Source organism: Pteropus alecto, unplaced genomic scaffold, assembly GCF_000325575.1.
Source record: "Pteropus alecto unplaced genomic scaffold, ASM32557v1 scaffold123, whole genome shotgun sequence".
In the NCBI taxonomy this organism is placed as follows: domain Eukaryota; kingdom Metazoa; phylum Chordata; class Mammalia; order Chiroptera; family Pteropodidae; genus Pteropus; species Pteropus alecto.
The window spans coordinates 7,105,476-7,122,719 of record NW_006433950.1 but is presented as its reverse complement, the minus strand read 5'-3'; the positions used below and the strand labels follow the sequence as shown (position 1 = coordinate 7,122,719).

General features: G+C 53.8%; 1 protein-coding gene and 1 non-coding gene across 3 annotated transcripts in view; one reads left to right on the top strand and one right to left on the bottom strand.

Annotated features, from left to right (window-relative positions):
- SLC12A3 (solute carrier family 12 member 3) overlaps nt 1–1,619 on the bottom strand; it is a 30,551-nt gene extending 28,932 nt beyond the window's left edge. The window contains exons 1-2 of one of the 2 annotated variants that reach the window (XM_006908773.3): nt 1,318–1,619; nt 733–876 (exon numbers count right to left, since the gene is read on the bottom strand). In XM_006908773.3, the coding sequence (XP_006908835.1) occupies nt 733–876; nt 1,318–1,599 (426 nt within the window). In that variant the 5' untranslated portion in view covers nt 1,600–1,619. The remainder of the gene's footprint in view (nt 1–732; nt 877–1,317) is intronic. The other variant, XM_006908774.3, reaches the window with a different exon arrangement.
- A 7,041-nt stretch (nt 1,620–8,660) lies between these two features.
- Nucleotides 8,661–8,779, top strand: LOC112477391. Its single transcript, XR_003045443.1, has one exon. It is a non-coding gene; the product is annotated as a 5S ribosomal RNA (ribosomal RNA).
- Nucleotides 8,780–17,244: the final 8,465 nt, after the last annotated feature.

Below are 17,244 nucleotides of genomic sequence, written 5' to 3'. Positions count from 1 at the left end.
CACCACAGTCCAGGAGGGGGGTCCAGAATCTGGATGTGAGCCTCTGGGGGTGGAAGGGACTCCCTGTTCAGAAAGAGAAATGGAGGCACAGCCAGCAGGTCGTTGGCAGAGTTGAGGTCAGAGAACCCAGGCCTCCTGCTTCCCAGAGCAGAACTAAAGCTTTCTCCTAGATCCCATGCAGTCCCCTCCGCTAAGTCCAATAATGTCTTTGAAAGCTAAGTTTACTCTCTTCTCTGCGTCTGGGGACTTCGTGGTGCTGTACAACACAGAAAACTCCCCTTCTCCTTCCCATCATGGAAATGGCAAAAAAGACATTTGTGGATTTGTGTGTTTCTTGCTGCCCTCTGGTGGCGTTGAGGGGGAAACACAGTTTCTTCTAATAACCAAGGTGGGCGTTAATCCCAGCGCTTTACATCTAACTCATTTAATGCTCATTTCACCGATGAGAAAACCGAGGCACAGACAGGTGAAGTACGTTGTCCAAGGCCACAGGAAAAATGAGTAGCCGAAAAGAGATCTGCCTTAGGGCCAGGTCCCAGTCTGGGGGGTGAAAGGAAGTGGGAAGTACAAAACGAGAGACTATTTGAGGTCGCTATACCCATGGGGATACTGAGACCCAGGCTGGGCCTTGAGTCTGCCCTGGCCTCTGAGGCCTGAGAGTCAGAGCTGAGCCTGGATGGAGTTCTGCCTCCCTGCTCACATTCCCGGACGTCCCATCCACACCCCACTCACCATCACCCCCTTGACCCAGCCAAAGCGCACGGGCTCCCCGGGGTTCTTCTTGCTGCTGGTGCCTGCCTCGTCCTCCACCAGCCCATCTGTCATCTCATGGCTGGGCCGGCTTTCAAAGGTCAGGGCGTGCAGGGGGCTGCCTTCCTGCAGGGAGCCCAGAGGCCACGGTTCAGGCAGGCAGGGGTCACGACAGTCGGCTCCCAGCTCCACCCTCCACAGTGCAGCCTCCCAGACAGCAGACCCGGCAAGCTTCCTCTCTGTTGCAGACCTTCCTTACTCTCTTCTCCCCATCTCTTTCAGACATGTACAACCTCTGTTTGCATGCTTCCGCTGACAGGGAGCTCCTTACCTCTCTAGGCAGCCCGGGATCGCTTGATTGGGTTCCCGGTGACAGGACAGTAAGCTTTACGCCATGTGCCCAGAGCTTTACAGCTCCCGTGTCTGCATTTCATTTGGGCCTCTCGACCCGTAAGGATGACACTTATCCCCATGGCACCGAAGACAGAGCAGAGGCTCAGAGAGGTTAGGAAACTGGGTCGGGGTCGCACGGCAGGGAAGTGGCCAGGCTTCTGAGACAGAGCTTACCTTGAGGAAGGAGTGCAGGTCAGCCAGTGTGGGCCGGATCTTGCGGGGCTCGCCGGGCAGCGCGCTATTGGCGTAGTGCTCGTAGGCCGGCACCACGTCGATGGTGTTGTAGCCAAAGGTTTGCAGGTGGAAGGTGCTGCCATGGGTCAGGTGGCTGGGGTGGCTGCTGTCACAGGCAGCTGGCGGCAGGGGCTCATCGCCGGCCAGCAGGGTGCTGATAGTGAAACGCCCGCTGCACAGAGTAGGGTCCCCGGGCGTCTCTGACACCGGCAGCTCTGCCATTGTGGCTCTGGGTGTCAGAGGAGGGGGCCAAGGTCGGCGGGGACACGCAGGGTGACTTTATAGGCTGGGCCCGCAGCAAGGAGGAGTCGGGCAGTTTGGCCCAGACCGCCCACGGCTGGCCAGCAGGGTCCCTGGACAGGGCGGGGGGCAGATCACGTGCCCACTGCTATTCTGCCCACCATCTGATCGCTGAGATAGTGGCCCGCCCAGGACTGAGAGGGCTGGGCTGGCTCAGAACCAGACGCGGAGTGGAGACGGGGGAGCCACGCCCAGTCCCTGGGTCCCGAAGAGGCTCTTCTGAGTCTGGGAGCAGCAGACACCTGCAGCCAGGACCCCAGGAGGGAGCAGTCACCAAGAGGACCCTTAGCAACCCTACGAAGGACCCCAGAGATGGTCCGATGACCTGAAAACCTACCCTATGTGGGTTCGAAAACCTCTCATTTTAGAATATGGTATTTAGCTTTGTATTTTATTTATTTAGTATTTTTAATAGATGAATGGTATGACATTTAAAAAGATACACACATATAAAAGTTTGTCTTACTCGGACCTCTGACTCCCAGTCTTGCATGTCCTTTTAGAGACACCCCAGTATATATAAGCCATTATGTACAGGTACCCCTAAACAGTTCAACAGGTGCCAGGAGTGGTCTGCTGCCACAAGTGGACCGATGAGCCCCCGGGGCTGGGGAGCTGGCCAGGGTCCTACAGGGCAACTGAGCACCCACCCCATACCCCCACCCCAGGCTCTGCCTACAAGGCCACCCAAGGAGCCAGCGCCTCCTCCCAGGCCAGCCCGGATGGGGCGCCCCCAGCTCTCACAGTGGCTGGGGGCAAAAACCCCATCCTAGCGCTGGGCCAAGTGGGGCTCTGGTTTTGCCAGCAGCCCTGAGGCCACTCCTTGAATGCACAGTGGCTGTGGGGACAGCAGCCTGGTCACCGGGGACACCTAAGCCTTTGCAGAGGCGGGGGTTGAAATTTGGACTGGGAGTGTGTGTGAAACAGCAGTGGGTTAGGGTTTTGACAGAAAAGTTAGTATGATGGACACGTTTCCCCGGCTGCTGCGCTGTTTTTGGCGTCACCCCCTGTGGCATCAGCTCTGCCTGTGGCTACCATTCCCCCAGGGGGCCCACATCCTGGAATGTGGGGTATAAGGGCCTGCTGCCCTTTTCCCAGCTGTGAAGGGTCACCCCAACTCCAGAGCTTCCCCGAGTCGGCTGAGACTGTCTGCACGGCAGCCCACTCCTCCCTCTGCTCAGTCCCGTTCCCTTCCCTTCTCCCCAGAGGTACGAACCCCCAGAACCCTCCCTGGGTGAATGCCCTGCACTAGCTTCAGACTCGGTCTGCTCCCTGGGGGTGGGTGGCCTAGAGGCTCACAGGAAAACCATGGATCTCTTTGTCACTCCTGCTGGGTTTTGCATCTTTCAGCCATTTACCCAACAAACCTTCAGCGCCCACCCACCCTGCCACCGGCGGCCATGCAGGAGCATCAGCAGCAGGCACTGTGCCTTCGCTCAGTCCAGCTCCCCTGCAGCTGTTAGCAGGGGAGGTGGACGTGGAAACAGACCAGGAGAGCTGTGTGAAGAGAGTGCTCCGGAGGGGGGTCAGGGCGGGGACAGGCGGGGACAGCACAGCCCCTGACCTGAGTCCCAGAGGGGCTGCTCCTCTGGAGGCCTCAAGGCCACCGCCAGCTCCAGTTAAGCTCAGGCTCCAGCCACTCTTGGGAGGGACATGGAGGGACACATTTTCTCTCCCTCCCGGCTCGACCTCTTAGACTTGGGCTCTCAGAGGTCACAGGGGTCCCCGGAAGACCAGTTCTGAGATGCTCAGAATCCTTGGGACTGCACGACCTCCAACGGCCAGGCAGCACTAGTGGACTGAGAACTTGGAGGGGCCTGGTGGGCTCATGCTGTCCCCAGTCAGCCCTGGTCCAGAGGGACTCAGGACAGGTGAGCCCAGCTACAGGGCCAGGCAGCAGGGGCAGGTGGAAATGCTCAGGCCACGTTAGAGCAGCAAGCTGCGTGAGGGATCCCCCTCCAAGAGGGAGGTGCTTAAACTGGGGTCCAGGAGCCTCACCAAACTGTGGACAAGTTTTCACATCCAAGTGCATTTTTCTGGGAAGAGGGACATACGTTTCATCCAGCTTGCTAGAAAGCCAGCTCACAGCGGTGCGGATCTGGGCCTGTCATGCTCACTGATGATCCGAAGCAACTAGAACAGCACAGAGTAGGTCCTCAACAAATGCTCGAGTCAGTAACAAAGGAGATCAGAACAAAGAGGGCAGAGAGCAGCTGCCACAGGGACCCTTGGCAGACAGGATACCCCGAGCAGGGGCGGGTCAGAGCAGCTGTCATAGGGACCCTTGGCAGACAGGATACCCCGAGCAGGGGTGGGTCAGAGCAGCTGTCATAGGGACCCTTGGCAGACAGGATACCCCGAGCAGGGGTGGGTCAGGGGGTGCCTCCTGGGGTTCTCCCAGCTCAGCTGGGTGTGGAGGTGAGCTGAGGGTGGTGACAGGACCTCGGTGACAAATCCAAAAGGTCATGATCACTGTGCACCTTTTTGCAAAGTTTAGATATTTACCCTATGTGTTAATTTTTTTAAAAGACTCTTCTTGCGGGCTCCTCTCAATGACCTCCAGGCTTGCCTACCCCCTTCCCCGAGTTCCAGCCCCTCCTCAGAGAGACTTCTGCAGGAGTGTGTCTTTGACCCCCACATTCCCTGCAGGCCCCACCGGGCTGGGCGGGAGGGGAGAGGCCTGTGAGTTACTCATTCCCTGCCGTGGTCCTGGGGCAGATCTTATCATCCTCTTGCTCTTAAACTGCCACCTGACTGGTGAAAATCACAGCTGCCCAGCATCCCCACACCCTTTCTACACGCCCAGACCCTGGAGCAGCTGTGGGAAATTCCTGATTAAGATCTCAGGAGAGAAAGGGGGGGCAGGGGCCAGGGCTGGTTTCCAGCAGCACGGGCCACAGGCAGAGTGGGAGGCCACAGATGTGTTGAGTAACCTTGGGCAAGTCTCCTGCTCCTCCCTCCATAATACCCAGGCTGGGTCAACTCCAAGGTCCCTTCCAGTCCTGGAAGGGGAACATTTGCTGCTTCGGGGAGCTTTTCCTGCCCGTCCACATCTCTCTGGGGTGGGATGGGATATAAGCAGGATCCTTCAAGGGGCTTATCAATAGAACGAGCTGAAGGGACTCGGAACGCCTCGTCCCGAAGCACAGAGCCCCGAGATGGGGATTCTTACACGTGGACAGAATCTCATCCACTTGACAGATATTCACAGAGGCCCTCTTCTTGATGGGGGACACAGTGCTGGGTCAGACACAATTCCTGCCTTCCAGGACCTCAGCTTCTAGGTGGCCGCAGAGTCCTTTATGCTGAATCCCAGGACTCAGCATTGGACGTACCTGAGCAAAGCCCTGTGATGAGGCTTCAGGGCGCCTCAGGCCCTCATATCAGTTCTCGGTTTCTGTGTGACTTTGAGCAAGTCACCTGACCTCAGTGGGCCTCAGCTTTCTCTGTGGCAAAATGAAACTGACGCCCACACCAGTTATGGCTCACCTGACCAGTGCCAGCCGCTGGCTGAGTGACCGAGGGCCCCTTGCATCTTTGGTTCTTGGATGGAGAACAGGGGCAGTAAAGGAACTGAAAGACTCAGCAGTCAGGAAAGTCCCTAGAAGTGAAATCCCTAGACACAGAGGAACGAAACCGTGAGGACAGCGGGCCTGCTGCAGCCTCTGAATCCCGGGGCCACAGAGGCACCTGAGCATTTATTGTGCCCCTCCTGTGTACCAGGTGCCGGACCTCACAGCCTAGCCTGGCAGACGAACCAGCAGAGGAGGCAGGCTGCCCAGAAGAGGGGCAGGGGAGCTGGAAGGGGAGACGGGTAGGCAAGGGCGGAGGGGGCCGGGGGGCGTGGGGTTTGGGAAGGGCGTGGTCAGTGCAAGGGAGGAGATAGAGGGGTGGGGCGAGGAGGGACGAAATGGTGGGAGATGAGGCTGAAAGGGGTCTAATTGTTTCTTCATTCACACACATTTATTGCATGCCTACTGCATACCATGCCCTATGCTAGGCCACGGAGGTACCACCGGGAATGAGATACAGGCCCTGCCCTCCTGGAGCTCACATTCTAGTGGGAGAGACAGACAGTAAACAATCGAGCAATCATCATACATTTAGTAGTAAGCGCTATGAAGAAAACAGAACTTTTTTTTTAAGGAGGGGCATTTAGGTCTCTCGGAATGAGAAATTTGAGCTGAGCTGCAGCCATGAGAAGGAGCCACCCATATGTGAGAAGGAATGAGCAAGGGGTTCCAGACAGATGGAAGAGCAGGTGCAAAGGCCCCGTAATAGGAGTGCGGCTGGGGCTTCGAGACAGCAAGGAGGCGGGTGTGGCTGGAGCCGAGGGCGGGCCCCAGGAGATGGCTCTGAGACACGGAAGGGTGAACAGTGCACTGGATAAGCCAGGGTGGGACGTTTCGTAGGTGATGGTCGGATTTACATTTTTCAAAGATTGCTTTGGCCGTGGTGTGGAGGACGGATGCGGGAGGCACGGGCGAGGCCGGACTAGGGCTGGGAGTCGAGAACTCTGAAGGCGGAGCAGACAGAACCAGCATGTAGATTCATGTAGGGCGGGGGTTTGAGAGAGAGGAACAGGGGAGACTGTCTGGGGGAAATGGTGGTGTCGTCTTGAGTATGGAAACCTGGCGAGAAGGGCCTTGAATGCCAGGGCAAGAAGCCTGGGCTTTGACTGGGGTACCAGATCCCTTCTGCTTCTAGGAAGTAGTCGTGGGCGAGCAGTACAAGGCAGAAAGAAGAGGGCCAGGGAGGGGCTGTGGCAAGGACGACAGCCCAGTGGGAAGCCCTGGGCTCAGCCCTGACTGCACGTGGACTTGAGCATCACACACCAGAACCTCTGACAAATGCTGATTCTGCGGCCCCACGCAGGGGATTCGCGGGTCTCGGGTGGCGGAGGGGCTGAGGGGCTGGCATTCGTACTTTGGGAAAGCTCCCCAGCTGATCCCCGGGAGCATTCTGACTGAGATCCTGAGGGCTAAAGAGAACAAGCTCACACAGTCTCCCGCCCTCACCCCGCGTCCACATCCGCGTCCGCGTCCGCGCCCGCCGCGTCCCACGAGGCTCGCCTGGAGAGAATGGGTATGATGCAACCCTGGTGTCGTGAAATAGCCGGGTAAGAGGATGCGCTGCCCGTCGGCCTGATTCACAACACCAGCTGCAGCAACAATACCAGAACTCGGCTGCCTTCCTCCTCCGGACGTGGCTTCGCGGCTTCGCGGCTTCGAGACAGCGACCGGCCTGTGCAGACATCCTCCCCGACGGCTGGCTGCCCGGGGCCAGTGCAGCGCCAGGGCCTCGGGCTGTGAATGGTGGAGGCTGGATCCCTGCCCACAAGGGGCTCACAGACTTGATGGTAGCAGGGAAGTGGGGAGCAGGGCAGGAGGGCAGAGCAACAAAGGAGGGACCGGACGCTGCAAGGGCTGAGCAGCCAGGGGCTGGATTGCAACCTCTCCAGTAACCAGGACCATGAAACTGGTATGTCTCTCGAGCCTTGCAGACCACATAAGCGTGTCTATTGCAATCCTGGTTCTTCTACCTGGCCCATATTATAGCAGTTGGACACAATACCTTGAAGTTACTGGCAGCTAAAGCAAAGCAGGAAACATGCTCGATGAGTTAATATAGTTCCATTGTTTAGGAAGGACTCCTGGTTTTTTTCATGGTCAGACTTGCTTTTTTTTTTTTTTAAATCTGTTTAGCCAATATTCATTCCACAAGTAAATGTAGATATCAATAATATATTGGACACAGTCTGGCTGTTTTGGAGGATACACAGAAGGATAAGGCATGATCACTATCCTCAAGGAACATATAGTTCATCAGATATGATAAAGCCAGCAATAGCCATAACCCAAGGCATAAAGTCATACACTACTTGGGTTCAGAGAAGGGATGAACCTTTCCCTCTGGGGCAGTGGTAGGGTGGGCTGTGTAAAACAGCATGGTTAGAATAAAGGCAAAAAGAGATAAGCAATCATTTAAGGAGAGAAATGGCCCAATGTTAGCTTGGAGCTTCCTGGCAGCCAAGGCAAAAAGTAAAATCATGATCAGTAGTCATTAGCCGATAAAAGAGTGAGATTTCATTTGTTCCCCCTCTTCCTCTTCTCATAAAGAAGATAAATCTCTGCCAACCCTTCATCCCTCCACCCAGGCTTAGTGGAGATTTCTAATAAAAGAGTGGCCTGAATTCTGTCCTGCTACATCAACACGAGCTGAAGCAGTAATTCTAATAATTCAGTAGTATAGTAACAGATAGGACCACGTGATCGTCCACCCCCATGGCTCTGCCCGAGCACTCGTCCAAGAGACAAAGAGCCTTGAATGCCAGGGCAAGAAGCATCTCCAACCCCCAGCCTTTCATTTTTATAAGACCAGTGCTCTAACCCCTGAGCTTAACCTTTCATTTTAAAAATACACCTTTAGCTTTCAGAATACTATAAACATTTTTGTCTTGAAAGCAACAGGGGAAACATAGTCATTCTGCTAGATTTTTGATTCCATGGGTACAGTTCTCATCAGAATATACTTTAACGGGCTCTTGGAGCCCAGGAGCCTGACTTGCTCCTACAGCAGAGACCAAGGGGCTTAGAATCACAGAGCTGGTTTTAAAAGCTCAGTTCCCCCACGGGGCCCAGCCCAGACACACGGAGGGAGCGGGAAGGATGTGAGCCAAGGGAGGGCCGGCCCGGGCTCTGCACCACCTACCTTAGGACCTCAGGCCTGTCCCTGTGTGCCTTAGTTTCATCAACTGTCAAGTGGATAACTCCTCTGAGCCAATGGGTTTTTTGATGATCAAAAGAGGAAGCTTGTGAAAGAAGTGTTCAGAGGACATTAATAGTGCCCTACAAATATCACATAAATATATGTAAATATATACACACGTGTGTGTGTGTGTGTGTGTGTGTGTGTGTCCTGGACTGTCTAAGGCAATGCTTTCTGGTAAGGGCAGGTGCTAAAATTTATTTAAAAACAAAGGAGTCTACAGCCATGCCGCCCTGAACGTGCCCGATCCCGTCTGATCTCGGAAGCTAAACAGGGTTGGGCCTGGTTAGCACTTGGATGGGAGACCACCTAGAAGTACCAGGTGCTGTAGGCGGTTAAAAAAAAAGGAGCTAGGGCGTGGAGAGGAGGTGGGGGCGGGGAGTGTTGCTCTGAGTCAGAAAGCAGAAACCTGAGGGGAGCCGGCCTTGGTCATTGGCAGCCATCGGGCTTCGACAGAAACAAAATGTTCAGAGGATCCTAGAGGCTCGGGATGGGAGAGGCTCCCCCACATCATCTGGTTGCCCCTTTAGCAGATACTTGGAATGAGGTGCTGACCTCCTTAATACCCCAAAGCAGAATCCCAGAGGATCTTTTGCTGGTAGTCACTCGGCAGCACAGCAGGGATCAGTCGCAAGGTGACACTTGCCATTCAGGCTGCACGTGTGCTAAAGTGGGGAAGGCGGCTGCATCCAAGGGGAGTTCCCCCTCCAGACGGGGTCACTCTGGCTGGGTGCAGGTCCTGCTGGGAATGGAGCCCCGCAGCAGGAGGTCTGAGGGGCTGCATGTGGAGCGGAAGTCGGGGCCTTATCCCCAGGGAGCTCCATTAGCAGCAGCACTGAGCATGTGCACTCGAGAGGCTGGGGACAAACCCGTCAAGACACGTGCCTGCCACTGGTGGACACCGGAAGGCTGGGGTGGTTGGATGCAAGTAAATAACATCCTAGATGAGGGGCCAAGGATTCAGCCAGATTGTCAGATGTCATTCACTTGTGATTTCCTGGGAAATGTGACACCATACCCCCCTCCTCAACATACACACAATGATGCTCTTCAATTGATGCCATTTTTACAGGTTAACCGCCCAACATCAAAAACCACGCTGGGCAAGTGGCTTTGATCTTGGTGGGTACGCAATGGGCAAGCGGACTCAAGAGGCCTGGGCATGGTGCCTATTTTTCCTAATCAGTTAGAATTTTCATCTCCCTGTTTGGTACGCCTCAGTCTGTGATTTGTTGGAAACCTGTGTTGAAGCATGGGGAGGCGGTTCCATGTTTAGAGAGGCCCAGAGGCCTCCTTCACCCCCGGCTTCCGGTCAGAACAAGGGGTCTTGACCCTGTTCTTGGCCCAGGGCATGCCAATCAGGACTAGGCTCTTCCCCAGGCCAATTAAGTCAGAAGTTCAGGGATAAGGGCTTGGAAACCAGCACTTTAAAGTGCCCCCCCCACCGCCCCCCAGATGACTCTAATATGTAGTCAGGGCTAGGAATGGCAGAGCTGGAGCTGTAAGCAAGAGGAAGATGTGTTGACGAAGGCTGTGCACAGCACAAAACCTGGCTCTTCTTTATACAGGTGATGCTGATTTAGAGTTTCTCAAAAATTATCCTCCATGTTATAAAAAGTTTTCAAAGAGCTTATTTTTCCCAGGTAGATGCATAAATTCATAACTGGCCACTAGCCCTTTATGCTGCATTCAAAATGCCCAAGATCAACAGGCAGCCTCAATTATTGATTTCTACAGACAAGTGTATGTCCCCCAAATCAGACCACCCCTCATCTCTCTGCCTTATGGGCCATACACCCCTACCCCGACATACTCACCTCTTGAACAAGGTGGATGCTCTGGACGTGAGGCCTTTGATCTCTGGCAGGTCTCCACCTTGTTCCAGGGCCCCTCAACTCACCTGAGTCCTGCTGTTTCTTTTGCTTCGAGGTCATAAGAGCGATTAACAGCTGCTTGACTCCGGCTGGCCAAGAGGGGAGCTGGGGTCACTGAATCCTGGGCAAGCAGGCTGGCCACACCCACACCATGCCCCCTCCACGTCTGCAGGTCTGAATCCTAGTCAGTTGCAGGTGGCTCCCACACCCCCCAGCCACAGGAAATCCTGCCTTTATCTTCTTTATCCAGTCTTTTCTCGTCACATTTCTCAAGGCTTCCTAGTTTATTATGGTGCGTGTGTGTGAGCTGCACACACACCTGCTTACCTCTGTCCCCCAACCACATGGGAGAAAGCAGGGACTGTGCCTCAGCTTCAAAACTCAGTCCACAGCTCTTAGCCTCGAGCCCTCTGGTGGGCGCTGAATGGCGAAACTCTCCAGTCAGCCCATGGGGACAGACTCACTTTTACAGCGAGAGGCCCTTTACTGTGTCTCACCCCAGGGAAACAGAACTTCCTTGAAGGCAAGGATCTCGATAAATTTCATGCTGAGTCCCCAGTGTCTAGAACAATGCCCGGTACAGGGTAGATGATCAAACATTTTTTGAATCGCATTCTCCATTTAGTAGTCACTAAATCAACAGGAAACACAAATTGAACTTGACATGTCAATGTCTGTCCCCTGATAGCAAATTTTTAGCCTAATGACTTTGACCTAATTTTCTCATTAAAAAAAAAAAAAGCCATCCCTGGGGAGGGGGTAATTGATTCCTCCCTATGAAAGACCTATTGTGAAGGGCAGAAGCCAAATGGCAGAGGGCACACCTATAGCCCTGGAGACCTGTCTAAACAAGGCTTGGAGCGGGGTGGCCATAATTAACCTTTATTGAGGACTCAAGGTGCGACAGGAGATAAGTAGGTGATTTCTATCAATTCACTTAATCTTCCCAATAGGCTGATGGAATAGGAAGTGGTACCCCTGCTTTACCCCTGAGCAACCTGGGTCAGAGAGGTCAGATGACCTGTCTCGGTCACACAACTGCAGAGAGCGAAGAGGGGTTTTAACCCAGCTTCTGGACCAGTCGAGTTAGCGGCCGTCTCTTGAAAATCCTGGGCCCCAAAGCCTAGCGGGGCTCCGTGCCCTGAGAGCCTTAAGCCTTGGGCTGTTTCCCACTCACTTTCCTTTGCTCCTTGGTGCTGAGCTTTCCTTTCAGAATTTAGTTTCTAAAGAAGTCTCGAAATCCTTCTCGGACCCATTGTACTTTCTAACCTAATGATCGCTGCTGCCCGCTGCCCGGGGGCCACGTCTCAAACATCTGTGTTGCATTTGAGGAGTCAAAGTGCCCTTTCAGTTTGGTTTAATGTTCCTAACTGTATAAACCAGCTGACCTGTCAGGCTGATCAGCACGAAAGCTCGGCCCTGGGCCCCACAGGAGTGTCAGCTGGGTCATGCTGTTGGGGAGAAGGGCGTTTGCAGCAACTGAGGAAAAGATTTTCAGCCGGCCCCCCAAGGAAAACGTCTCTCCCCAGCCACAGCACGGCCAGCATGACACTCCCCGGGCCTCACTGCCCACCAGCTGTCCTCACGCTTCTCTGCGGCCGTTTGCTTCCCGGGCTTCTAGGAAACCTGGCCATTCTTAGGGAGGAGCTAAGGTACCCCTTATGGTAAGGTGACCAATGGCCCTAACCTTGACCTTGTCCTCTCTCCTTGCCTCCTGGGTGACATTTTAAAAGTTGTTTTGTTTTTTTTTTAATAGACACAAAAAGTTTTTAACTGAGGATGCCACCGAAAAGCCTTCAGCTCTGAGACCTGGATAAACAGGGCCAACTTGAACACGGTGCCATCTCTCCGCTGTCCCTCAGTCGTTCCCCCTCACCAGCCTGTGATGGACTGTGGGGCACCTGCAGGAGGCCCAGGTTCCCAGGTGAGTCATCAGGAAATGGCCTCCCCTAGTCCCGGGGGCCAGAAGAGGCTGAGGGCTCCCACGCCAAGGGAATGGGCTGAAACTCTTCCACGCAGCCCTGCAGGGAGGGAACACCTGAGCCAAGTCACCTCGGAGCTCTGCCTTGGGGCGAGGATCCCCAGGTGGAGAGAAATGAGCGCCTGCTTCCTCCTCGGCCACCCCAAGCGGAATCCCATGCCCAGACCCAGAGAAAACCCCTCCTGGTCAGAAACACAGGCAGATGCTGTCCAAGGGAGCAGGGGACCTGTCCCAGGATCAGGCCCAAGTCTCTCCTAACAGCTGACCAAACGGCCCCTCAATCCTGCCTCCCTTTCGCCAAAGCCCACAACTGGCTTTCAACCCTCCACTTAAGATGCTTTCCAGTAAGAGCTGAAAATAAATGGTTACAGATTTTTAACAGCTCCTAGCCCCAGAATGTATGTCACATGCTGGGTTTGTCACCAAAATGCTCTTGATTTATCATATTCCTCCCCTCCCTTCCCCCTTGCCCACACACACCTCCAGCCAGACCCAGACTTTGCTCAGACCTCTGGTCACAGGACTGAATTCTAAGGCTGGTGGGGGAGAGCAGGGCTTTGGGACAGGGATGAGAGTCCTGTACTTACAGGGGCCTGCGAGGACTTCGCAGACCCAGGGACTGAGCAGGGCTTGGCCCTCCTCGCAGGGAATGGAGAAGGTGCCTGGCTCGGGCACCCCCAGAGGCTGGGGAAAGGCACTTCTGCTGCCTTCGGAGGAGCCCGGGGCTGCGCCTCAGCTAAGGACATTCTCAGGAAAGGAGGCCCAAGGGTTCTGCTCCACTGAAGGACTGAACAAAGGGGGCACATGGCACTTTGGGAGAACATTCCAGAAATTTACTGGTGGTGAAGGAACGATCCTAAACAGAGCAAACACAGAAGTTACTGTACAGAAGGGAACATGCAGAACACATACGCCGACTCCCTCCCACGCTGTCCCCTCTCCCCAGACACCATACAGAGCAACAATGTCAGAAAAGGAAAGACGAAAGGAAAATAATCGGTCAACTGAATAAAAGCAAAGAATTCTCCCCACTGTGTTGCTCATAAAAGTTACTGATCAAGTGAGAAAAAGCTGTACTTTTGCCTCCTTCCTCTCAAAATGCACATTTGAAATTCCTGATGAAAAAATACAAGATAGCAGCCGAGGTCAGCTGGGGTCCACAACCATCCCACATGGCCTGCCTGGCTCCGCAAAACGGAACTCCAGTTACTGCCCTCTCCCGAGGGACTTCCTATCTGGCTGTCATTTCCGCGGACCACAGAAGCAGTGCAAGAAATCAGAGTGATCCAATTTAGCTGAAAAGTTCCTCGCAGCCTGTGCCAAGCCTGGAAACCTCTGAGCAGCAAACGCCAGCAGAGGCAAGGCAGGCCTGGGTGGAGCAGCCAGATAAAACTGGGACGTACTCATATTGTTTACCTGAAACTCACATTTAACTGGTGTCCTGTACTTTTCTTTGCTAAATCTGGCCCGGATGAAGGGTCCTTAGCTGCAGGCCCTATAGCCCTGGGTGCCACCTGAGAACTTGTCTAGGCCAGCTCTGCGCAGGGCACCAAAGGGGCTCTGGTGTGCCTCTCTGTTAGAAGGCCCCTCTGGGGTCACTGGCTCCCCCACTTCCTGCTCAAACAGAAGCCACTGCCTGAGGCAAATTCTTACTCTCCCCATCCCCAAGAAACAGATTCTCAAGGACCCCAAGGCCAATAACAGGGAAGTCAGAGTACGCCAATGCGATGCTGGGGCTCTACCAGCTCCCCGCCACGCCCTCCACCTTTTTAAAGATCTGAACTATATTTTCGTTAACAATAAATCAAATTTCCACCCCTTCCTCTCGAGGTTTCCCTGCAGACTGTGCAGCTCTGCAAGTGTCCTTTTTGAAGGACCAGCCCTATTTCATCTGACCCCACTGAATGCCGTCAGGACTCCCAAGCTGAAACAGTCTGAATCCAGACACGCGTAGCTGGTAAGGAGGGTGTGGGATGCGGGCTGGCACAGAGGCCAAAGCAGAGACTCTGCTCGCCCAAACATCTGCTGAGCGATCCACTCTGGGCTAGGTGCCCAGGGCAGGGCACATAGGAGCTACTTCAAAAATCAAGGTTAAGAGAACTTTCCTTCCTGGGTTAGCAACTGAGAACCGCCACTATTTCCACTTAGGTGATCTTGGCAGCAAGAGGACTAGGCTTGTGAACGATGCTGAGATGGGGACTTTGGAGCCGGGATCTCCCCAGCGGCCTATGCGCACGGCCCAGCTCAGGCACTGCCGGACTGAACTCGGGCTGACATCAACACACTGGGCTTTGTCAGCCAGGCCAGTCGCAGCAGTCAGATGCACAGGCAGGGAAAAGTACGATCATTTGAAATTTCTTTTCATAGCGTTTTAGTTGATTTTCAGCTTTTTCCCACCCACCCTTTCAGTTAGAAACAAGCAGCGGGAAGACAAATCTACCTCCCTCCTCTCCCTGCCTGTGAGGGGTACTAATATGCTATGAAACTGTCCGAAGATGGGCTGGAGGCAGGTGACCTCTGAATTCAGCCTAGAAGGAAGAATGGGAGACATTGAGGATCCTGAAAATAGCCTCATTTTCCTCCAATGCTCTACACAATTCCTGTTTAACAAGTTGCTGACTTCTTCCTGATTTTATAGGTAAACACCTTCTCCCGATTTGCTGGATACAGGGCTCAACCGACCTGTTGCTGACTGAGGCTGAGTCCAGTCAGTGTGGCAGCTGCCCGCATTTTGGCGGGTCCAGAGCAACGCACCAGCCAGGGGTTTTATCCAGCATTCAGCATGCTCGGTCTCTTCCTGAGAGGCATGACGGCAATCTGGCTGTGATATGTGAGCTACCTAATTAGCTAAACAAAGGTTCTGATGCCTAAGGGAGAAATCAGGATTGTGGAGTCAGTCCAAACCAGGACGCTGGCACATCTGCACGTGAACTGCTAAATTTAGTATTAAGGGTTTGATCGGGAGAGTTTATTCAAATAGAGCAGGCAGGGTGAAGATGCAAAGACTGAATAGTCCTTTTTTTAAAAAAAATCGCGAACGGTGGACACTGTAGGAAGGAGTCTACAGCACCGCGCTGAAAGCAGCCTAAACCCTGGAATTTAAAAGATGCATCAGAAGAGTGACCACGGAGGCCGCTGTGCTGCCCTCGAAGCCCTACTAGACTACATGCCTGGAGGGCAGGGGCAGGGCCCACAGCCTGGCCAGGTGTGAACCTGCATCTCCTGCTCTTCCCACGAGCCCAGCCAGCTCAGGATTTGCTCTGACAGAGCTCATTCCAGTGTCCCCCTTGAAGTAGGCAGCCAGAGTTGTTTTGTTTAAAAAAAAAAATTGAAGGAAGCAGTTTCCTTGAAATCAAATCTCGAGGCCTCTGAAAAGGGCCCAGACCAAGGCAGTACTTCCTTTTTGGTGTCTCGGTGATTTATCATGAGCCGCTCTGAGGCTGGCACTCACCCTGTCAGTCCCCGAGGGCCCCTGATTTTGTTGGGAAGACTGGACTCATCTCCGGAAGATGAAAGACTCCCAGTGCCACCTTCTCTCAGTCTCTCTGGGTGGACAGTGAAATCATGGACCAATATCAAAGGAAAAGATTTAGTTCTCCAAAGAAGTGAGCAGAGGATAACTTTTAAGCTAATAACCTGTCACAGCATCACGATTTCTGGGCTCAAGTTGTCACATGGGCACACGGGAACCTGTTGATGTCACAGCCTTGCAAACTCAGCCCGTCTCTCCTGCATCTCTAGACCCCACAGGCCACACTCTACTGCAGAACCAGCCCACAGGACAAGTGCTGGGATTTGCTCCATGAGCCTGGCCCTGCTGGCATGAACCTAGTTATCTTATTTCTCCTACAAATGTCGCTCTCTGGGCAAGTCCTCAAATGCCAGTCAGGGACCACTTCCTTCTCAACTCCACACAGCTTCCCTACTGGGGCAGCTCAAGGGACGGTGGCTCCTCTCCCTTCTGATTTTATGTCCCATGTCCCTGTCAAAGGGTAGAGGACCGCGTCCCCCATGCAGAGCTCATGTGCAGGTCTCCTGTTTGGAGCTGGCAGAACTGCGAGATGCCCCGAAAGGCAAACTCACAATGAATCCGCACGGTCAGAAAGATGAAGGCGGTGAGCCAAGGAACAAATGCAGATTTAAACAACTTCTCTGAGCCTTCTCTGGTTTATGGCATTGCTACATTTCTATCTACAAGTAGGACTTAATATTAAAAAAACGAAACACTGTCACAATTCATGAAAACTCCAGAGTACTGTTTTTTTTAGAGCACTGTTAAAGCAAATCATTTGGTTTGTTTAAAATATAAATCGGTACATAAAACAGGGCACAACTGACCCAGTGAAGTCCCCTGCAGGGCTCACCTTCCAAGACTTTCTTAGCAAAGCTCAGCTGAAGGTGAGCGTTCCAGGGTGAACAGATGGGGGTGGAAGGCAAAGGCAGAGCACCCCTGCTGACCCCGAGGCTCCTCCTTGATGGATAGATGGAATCCAACAGATAAACAGATGGTACCATTATCTACACATTAGCTCTTTCCCAAAAAGGAAAGGTTAAGTTATTTTAACAACCGGAGGATAGCCAAGAGTCACCACGTCCAGTGATGATTTCCCCCTAGGAACAAACAGCACCTCTGGAGACTGGGGATCTGAACATCGTCCTGGGAGAGGCGGCCTCAGGTGCAGTCCACAACACGACAGAGCCGCCTCTGCCCACTCCCTCGCAGCCCTAGCTGGCCCATTCAGGAACAAACCCGCGTCTTTCCTCTCCAGTTTAGTCCAGGCCTTCGGGACTGGTGGCAGGACAAAGAGCCAATGATGAGGGACAACCTCTGCTCACACACACACAATGCCAATGCCCGGAGGAGTCGGACACTTAGAATACGAACTTGCCACGAACTTGCCCAACCAGTCGGCTTCACTGTGCAAGCAGAGGCCCCGACCACCA